Raw genomic sequence first — 8,291 nt, forward strand, 5'->3', positions numbered from 1 at the left:
AAGAGAGTTTAAACTAATCTTTCTCACTCTCTCAAAGAATGCCCTAACAACTATATTTAGGTCAGCCCGTGAGTAGAGACGCATCTTACCTTCTTTAAGCTCTACACTGTAGACTCCATCCTGTGCACACAGTTTCACAGATCCAGAAAGAGTGAATGCAAGAGCTGAGGTCGCTCACTGTTAACCTTTCTCCAACTAAACCTGAGTTCACACAAAAAAGCTTTGGTGTACCTTTAGGAATGAGTTCTCTACTTCAGGAACAAGGTAGTTACACACCATGTCAGGACTATCACTGATACTGCTTGAATTTACCAACACATTTTAGAGTGAAATTATTCAGCATGAAAATCCAAAGTAAACTCAATGAAAAAATCTTTAGTAAAACGTAGAAACTTTAATTTACATGCGAAACTACAACATATTCATAATAAAAAACTGGTGACTAAAGTTACACACAATTTGTAAAAACTGTCAACGTTGTTAAATAGGTCTGTACAACCAAAGATTTACAAAGTCCCTGTGCATTTTCTTCTTTTCAATGCACAACTGAATTTAAAGGTTCTGCTCGAATGTTCCCCAAATCAAGAGCTGAATCTGTCTCTTCATCAATCTCACCAATGACAGCACTGAAAAAAAAAAAAAAAAACAGGTTACCATTTGTTAAAATCCCCAGATACAAATCAGGAAATCCAAGACTGTTTTTATTTTTTAAATTTAATTGTAGACGTCTATGATTTGAACTTCAAATTTTGATGGCATCCCCCCATCTCCTTATACCATTCCTGACTTCACAGCAATCAGTTACCTCTATAGCTGTGCCTTTTCCAAGCCAGAGAGACCCTCCCTGTTCAGATTTTCCTTGACTGAAAACATGTCGTACCTCTAGCTATGCTAACTTCTGCTCTTTGTGCATTTTCCTACTGCATCCCTCTTGAAGATGGTGGTATACCAAGTGCTTATGCAATGACATACTGTTTGCTGTTTTAATTTTCTTTCCAGTGATCCCCAGTATTCTTTCTCCCTGGTAAATCGGCATTTACGAAGAAGTTGCTAGAGATGAGGGTAGCACTGAGTTCGCGAGTAAGACATCCCAATACAGGCGCCTAGGTTCCCGTGATTGTCAGTGGAGACCGAGGAATTTGACTTGCCTTGAAACAGAAGCCTAGCCAGCTGAGCAGCTTTCTCAGTTCTACCACTGATTAGATCCTCACTGTGCTGGCAGCTTTGACAACAGAAACATACACTGCTTATGCTAACTGAATATTCAAGTATGGACCAGCGTGAAACCTAATTTCTGCTTCTGATACCACAAAAACACATGTATTTAAGAGGTTCACTTCTTTAACCAGCTTTTCATCACAATCTTTACTACTGTTTTACACACAACTGCCTAGTACTACAGTCTTTTTTTATTTTTCCTATTTCAACAAATGCTTCTAAAACTGAAGTTGTCTTCCTCCTAACAATCTTTACCTGCTGCTGAAACACACTGAGTTTTTCTGCTTTATGGCGCATACGCTCTACAAGATTCTAGTATGCATCTTTAACACTGAAATACCTACAAACATTTTATCCCTTGACTGTTCATTTTACTTTTCAGTAGATTCTCCACCTTCTCAGAGATGCTGTTTTTTGAAGTTGCTGTTACTTGGCTGCTTCCCACCCCCTGCTCCTAATAAGAATGCTGAAGGTCAGCATGTTAGGAATTGCAGGAATACAGGATTATCCCTTCTAATGAGTATGTTTCTGAATTTGTTAAGTTTACAAAAAACACAGAATATTTTCTATGAAATAATGTTTTAAGTATATTTGAGTAACACAGCAGCCTGGTATGGTGAAAAAAACGTAGTAAAAAAAAAAGATTTGGTTTTGTTAGAGCAGCATCTTTAGCTCTACCTTTGTTCATTTCTGAATGTTTATTTTATTTATTTTTGCTGAAAAGATTACGTCAAAAGCAATGAAGACCTTGTAAAATAATGTTTTCTCAATGATGTTACATAAACACATCCAGATATAAACCCAAGTCTTGACATTTCTTAGAACTATCTGTTGAAAGTAGACAATTAAAATTCCTATCCAGACTCACATGTTGGTCACTGCAAAATGCTCTTTCCGGTTGTGATAAAAAAACAAAACTCAGTTTTCGCCATGTTTCAGAAAGCTGCTGCAAAATTCATCTTCCTAGCAGGCCCATTTACCAGGCCTTCTTTCTACTGCTCTTGTAACCTCCCCATCTCTCTGGGGCATCAGCTCTGCATTTGATGAGTTTTGATCTCATTCTGTCATATCATTTGACATCAAATATCAACTGCCACCTTGATCTGTTACTACATCAGCTCTGACTGCCAGGTTGTTACATTGTCAAGCCAGAACCTTCCAGCATTTTCCAGATTATCAAGTGTTCTCTGTGAACATCTCATCGTAACTCTCCCTTAGTGTGCCTAAAAAAATCCCATTAAAGTTAACCTTGTATACCAGATCACCGACCTACTACGCACAAGTTCTGTTGTACCACTTGTTCATTCTTCTGTCTTTTTCTCTCTCAACAGACCCTGCCGTTCACAGGTTGGAATAAAGAACACGCACACACACAATGCCTAGACTCAAGAAAGGAAAATGCTGAGCTTCGTACCGACCCTTTTTCCACACTGCTATCAGTACGTGACCTGGTTAACTTAGAGCTCAGAAATTCTAGGCTAACAACACCTTAACTTTAAAATGCAGGCACTTCTGCAACAGCAGCAGATATTTTGCTGCTTAATGTGCCTCAGCTTTGATAGCTCTCTATCAGAGCTGCTACACACAGATACAAGGATGTAAGATCCAGATGTATCCAGACACAGCTGCATATGTATATATAAACGTGCACGTAAATATATAGACATGCATACTTTCTTTTAAATTGAATTAAACAAAAAATTACTCTACTTACACATTATCACCTCGTACAATGTACAATCCCAGCACTACTTGCTCAACTCCTTGTGAAGAACTGAACACTCGTTCATGGCTCTCATCCAAAATCAAGTTAATGGTCTGATCAAAACCTTTGAGGGTTCCCTAAGGAAAAAAAAAAAAAAAAAAAAAAGCACACAAACATAAAGCACTCCAATTGCCTTTTAAATTTACATCCTTGCTCCCAACGATTTCTTAAACAGCAAAGGGGCAATACCAAGGTACTGGAGAGCAGCTGCTCTACTTGGGTCTTATTGCGAGGTTTAGACACAAACAGCTGGAGAACAAAACTTTGAAAATGGTGATTAATTTCACGAAAAGGTATCTTTATTTACTGCGTGGTCATGCTAACAGCTATATTATTTAGTATTAGAAAAAACAAAAGTTTCCCTCATACCAATGAGGTCCTCTCAACAGGTAATTTTACTGTTTCTACACTATTTTTGTCTTCCTTATAGTGAAATGTCTAGAAATCAAATGAGAAAAATAAAGCCAAATAACATAAAAGTTAGATTCTTACATTAACCAGTACTGAAACCATTTCTAATATGCGATTTTAAGTGACGTTTCTTTAAAGGTTAGCTTGGTTCCACAACATTACTCAACAAAAATGCAAAACACACAAAAGGAAAAATTTCTGTGCTACTTCAACAAGAGTTTGGGAAAATGGTAACATAATTGATTTGTGTAATTTATCATTAATAATTAAGAAATTTAAACTCACTACACTGAGAATATATATAGAGAATAATTGTTTTCTCCTTTTCCTCCTCGTTTTAACCCATGAGCCTTTTTTCACCTGCTATTCTCCCCATCTTCATTTCAAGAGGGGGAGCGAGAGAGGGATTTCGTGGAGCTCAGCTCTCCATGAAACCACCACACTCATGTAAGACACTATAATTCAGACAGCAATAATAAACGCTTACACCATCTACCCACACAGAAATACGTCATACACTAATTCCATTCAAGTCTTTGTGGTAGGAAGTATCTTGCATCGTATCACAAAGTTAAACAGACTCCAGCCAGACACGCTGGAGGGAAGGGATGCCATCCAGAGAGACCTGGAGAGGCTTGAGGTGGGGCTGCACAAATCCCATGGAGTTCAAGGCCAAGTGCAAGGTTCTGCACCTGGGTCAGGGAAGTCCCAAGCACAAATACAGGCTGGGCAGAAAATGGATTGAGAGCAGCTCTGAGGAGATGACCTGGGGGTGCTGGTTGATGAGAAGCTCAACACGAAGCAGCAATGTGCGCCTGCAGCCCAGAAAGGCAACTGTGTCCTGGGCTGCAGCAAAAGTGGCGTGGCCAGCGGGGCGAGGGAGGTGATTCTGCCTCTCTGCTCTCGTGAGACCCCACCTGGAGCACTGTGTGCAGCTCTGGAGCAAGGACATGGGCCTGTTGGAGCAGGTCCAGAGGAGGCCCACGAGGATGATCGGAGCCTGGAGCACCTCTCCTATGAAGACAGGCTGAGGGAGTTAACGTTCAGCCTGGAGAAAAGAAAGCTCTGGCCAGATCTTACAGCAGTCTTCCAGTACCAAAAAGGGGCCTGCAGGAAAGCTCGGGAGGGACTCTTTGTCAGGGAATGTAGTGATAGGACAAGGGGGAATGGCTTTAAACTAGAAGAGGGTAGGTTTAGATTAGATATGAGGAAGAAATTCTTCACTCAGAGGGTGGTGAGGCACTGGCACAGGCTGCCCAGAGAAGCTGTGGATGCCCCGTCCCTGGAGGTGCTCAAGGCCAGGCTGGATGGGGCTTTGGGCAACCTGGTCTGGTGGGTGGTGTCCCTGCCTATGGCAGGGGGTTGGAACTGGGTGACCTTTAAGGTCCCTTCCAACCCAAACCATTCTGCGGTTCTATGATTTTTGGTGAAACTATTACATTTTTACTAAAAATACAGTTTCCCCTTTCCAGAGGCCACTCTAAGCTAATACAGACAGGAAGATTCAATCTTTGTGCAATGATCACACCACTAAGTGAAACTGAAAGTAGGAAAGGATAAAACATAGGGGGGAAAAAGGAATGCAAGAAAATAAATAATATAGAAACAACAAAACCAGAACATTAGACAGTCTAATATAGAACAGTTTCCCAGTTCTCAGTTTTTCAGGCTTAAACAGAATCCCACTACAGTTCTTCGACAATTATGGGATGATTTTTTCTGTAGCTGTACAGAAGAAGTGCTTTTAACATGAAAGTTGAAGAGCTTGCTGAACGAGGAGGACGTTTTAGAGAGGAACCAAACAGCTGAACAGAAAAAGAAGTGCACTTTCTGGTGCGTAAACAGCTACTTGACAAAAAGTTAGCATATTTGCACGTACGAGTTTAGCAACGGACAAAGCTGACAAGCAAGCCTCTGTGGGGGTAAAATAAGATGTGAAAAAAAAACCAGAAATCTCACCACAATCATTCTTCCATCAGAAGTTATTACTGCGACAGTACCTGGTAGCTCATTAAGGAAACATTCAGAGACGTCTGAAACAACACTATTAACATTTTCTGTAACACCCATATGCAATAGGTTTTTAGAAGAACCAGAAAAGCTTCTCAGAGGCCTTTTAAAATCAAAAAGGCAGCAGAGCTGGTAAGAAAACTTGAAAATACGTTTCGGCAGCCTGCTTTAAAGTCTGACTTCACCCAAGTTGTGTACAGACAAGACCGGGCTATTACTGCTGCTACTTTTTATTACTAAAGGCAGGCCACAGATTAGACCTCAAGTCTCTTCCCACTACTGCCTGCGCTGCCCCAAGCGCAAACGCCACCAACAGCTTTGTGACGAACCCGGCCTGCCGCTCGCACCCCCGCTGGCGGCCCGGCCGCCCCCCTCTGGCGACCCCACACCCGAACGGCCTCGTTTCACCCCCGTACTGCTATGACCGCAGCCGCTCAGATTAAAACGCAATAAAATAAAATAAAAGCGGGCCCCCCCGGCCCCCCGGATGCGGTTGATGTAGCCCTCCAACGCGGACGTCATGGCGGCCGCTCCTGCCTCTGCGCCTCCCGCCCGCCGCAGCCGGCGCCGTCCACTTCCGGCGCGCACCGATGCCGCGCAGCCCCGCCGCGCAGGCGCGGCGCTCCAGGTGAGGGGCCGGGAATGAGCCAAGTGAAGCGCGCCGGGTGTGGCGCGGGGGGATTGGGCTGCCTCCCCCCGTCGCCCAGCAGATGGTTCCGTCCGGGGAGAGGGGAGCGGGGGCACTGCTCACGCGCCTCCCGCTTCGGCTCCTCGCCGCTGCGGGGGGGCGGGGTCTGCTTCCGCGCCACAGTGCAGCATCCCCCCTTGGCACCAGGAGCCGTGTTCTGAGGCCTTGTGGTTCTCACCCCGTGCATTTCTGCACGTGTTAAGAAGTGCTCTGTGTCACTACATAGAATCACAGAATCATTAAGGCTGGAAAAGCCCTCCAAGATCATCTGGCCCAACCATCCCCCTACCACCAATGTCACTCACTAACCCACGTCCCTAAGTGCCAGGTCCAACCTTTCCTTGAACACCCCCAGGGACGGTGATGCCACCACCTCCCTGGGCAACCAGCTCCAATGTCTGACTGCTCTTTCTGAGAAGAAATGTCTCCTAATTTCCAACCTAAACATTCCCTGGCACAACGTGAGGCCATTCCCTCCAATCCTGTCACTAGTTACCTGTGAGAGGAGGCCAACCCCCAGCTCCCCACACCTTCCTTTCAGGTAGCTGTAGAGAGCAATAAGGTCTCCCGTGAGCCTCCTCTTCTCCAGACTAAACAACCCCAGTTCCTTCAGCCGCTCCTCACAGGACCTGTGTTCCAGGCCCCTCACCAGTTTTGTAGCCCTTTTCTGGACACATTCCAGGGCCTCGATGTCCTTCTTGTAGTGAGGGCCCAAATACATGAGTTCAGAGAGCTAGGTGTACACCGCAAGGCACAACTACATATGACTACTGTAGCTACAATTAATATAAGAAGTAAAAAGAGATTTTTATTTTTTTTAACAAGAAAACGATTGGTAATCATGACACGAGCTAGCAGAAATCTAGTCCGCTGTTAATGGCTGCATCCTGAGACACTTGAAACAAATGGGATGCTTGCCAGATTTGCTTAATGTCTGTTTGAAGTTGCTGCTGCTCACTCACATAGACACAGCAGCTGTGGTTTATCACAACACAGACACATCCCTGAGCTGCAAGTAGCGTGTCTAAGGCAAAACGATTTTCCAAGACTACTTGGGATACCTCTGTTATTTCTGTTTGTATTCGACGAAGCATATTGGTGGTGGCATTGCTTATAATTTCTAGTGTTGCAGAAGTACTTACTATTGCCCTCTCAAGTTCTGTTCTTCCCAATGAGGGGAGAAAGCCTGAAACCAGATATTTCTGTCTGAAGGGGGATTATAAATTTCTCATTTTTCCCAAGGTGTTATAAAGACAGCCTGTGATCTTACCCAGCCCCTTATGTCTGAGTGGTCATGGAGTCTAACGTGTAACCAAGGCTCCCAGGGCACTGGCCCCGTACCATCCAGGGAGAATTGCTTTACGTGCCTGTGGGCCAGAGCCAATACACTCCTCCTGGGGCTATCCACCAGCGGAGGCTGATAGGCCTGCTTCTATTTCCGTAATTTCTTATGATAGTGTAATTGGTATTTTCAACTGTAATAACAGTTTTACATCGTGCGGTCAAATTCCAGGAACCTACATACGATCCCTGGGTGGCATGCTTCCTATTGGTCCTCTTAACTGAGTATATATATACATGACAGATTTTCCCTTTCAATAGGATACACAGGGAGAAAGGGAAACTGATGGAGAGGAGATACTAGCATTGCTTGAGTTTGTTAATTGCCACACGTCTGTCTTATTCACAGTGAGGGGTACAGCACACATGGGACTTCTCTCATTTACCAAGACAGGTACATGGGTGCACACCCAATAAGATGACGTATTTGCAAAATGGATTAAGTTTAAAGCTAATTGAACTGTAGAATTCTGTGTCCAAGGATTGGAACTGTAGGTCAGTCCCACTATGGAAAATATAACTGGAATAAAAATCATTTTGTCCTTTTAAACAGCAGTTTCAAGTTCTCAGTTGGTTCATCTTGCCACAAAGTTTTTTGTGCTCCTTCTTCTGATGGTTATGTCCCACTTTTCCCTTTGTGGTGCTGCTGCTTTTATGCAGGTGTATCAAATCCACAGTTTGATCCCTTCCACTTTGATTGCAGTGTGGGTGTGGAGCAAGACAGTGTAAGATCTATTCCACTTTTCCTTTGGAAGCTCATTTTTCCACGTTCAGATCAGTACCTGATGTCCAGGTCGGAATGGATGCACCAGTACATCCAGTGGAACCAGTATTCGCTCCTGTACATATCTATGAAGA

General features: G+C 43.8%; 1 protein-coding gene across 1 annotated transcript; it reads right to left on the reverse strand.

The window, feature by feature from the left end:
- Positions 1-374: 374 nt before the first annotated feature.
- Positions 375-6,046, reverse strand: LSM8 (LSM8 homolog, U6 small nuclear RNA associated). The gene is made up of 4 exons (XM_035544179.2): positions 5,896-6,046; positions 5,354-5,394; positions 2,933-3,060; positions 375-626 (listed from the first exon to the last, which is right to left on the reverse strand). The coding sequence occupies exons 1-4, from the start codon at positions 5,924-5,926 to the stop codon at positions 536-538; spliced, it is 291 nt and encodes a 96-aa protein (XP_035400072.1). The 5' UTR covers positions 5,927-6,046; the 3' UTR covers positions 375-535.
- Between the last annotated feature and the right edge of the window lie 2,245 nt (positions 6,047-8,291).

Source organism: Cygnus atratus, chromosome 1 (genome assembly GCF_013377495.2).
Source record: "Cygnus atratus isolate AKBS03 ecotype Queensland, Australia chromosome 1, CAtr_DNAZoo_HiC_assembly, whole genome shotgun sequence".
Classification (NCBI taxonomy): domain Eukaryota; kingdom Metazoa; phylum Chordata; class Aves; order Anseriformes; family Anatidae; genus Cygnus; species Cygnus atratus.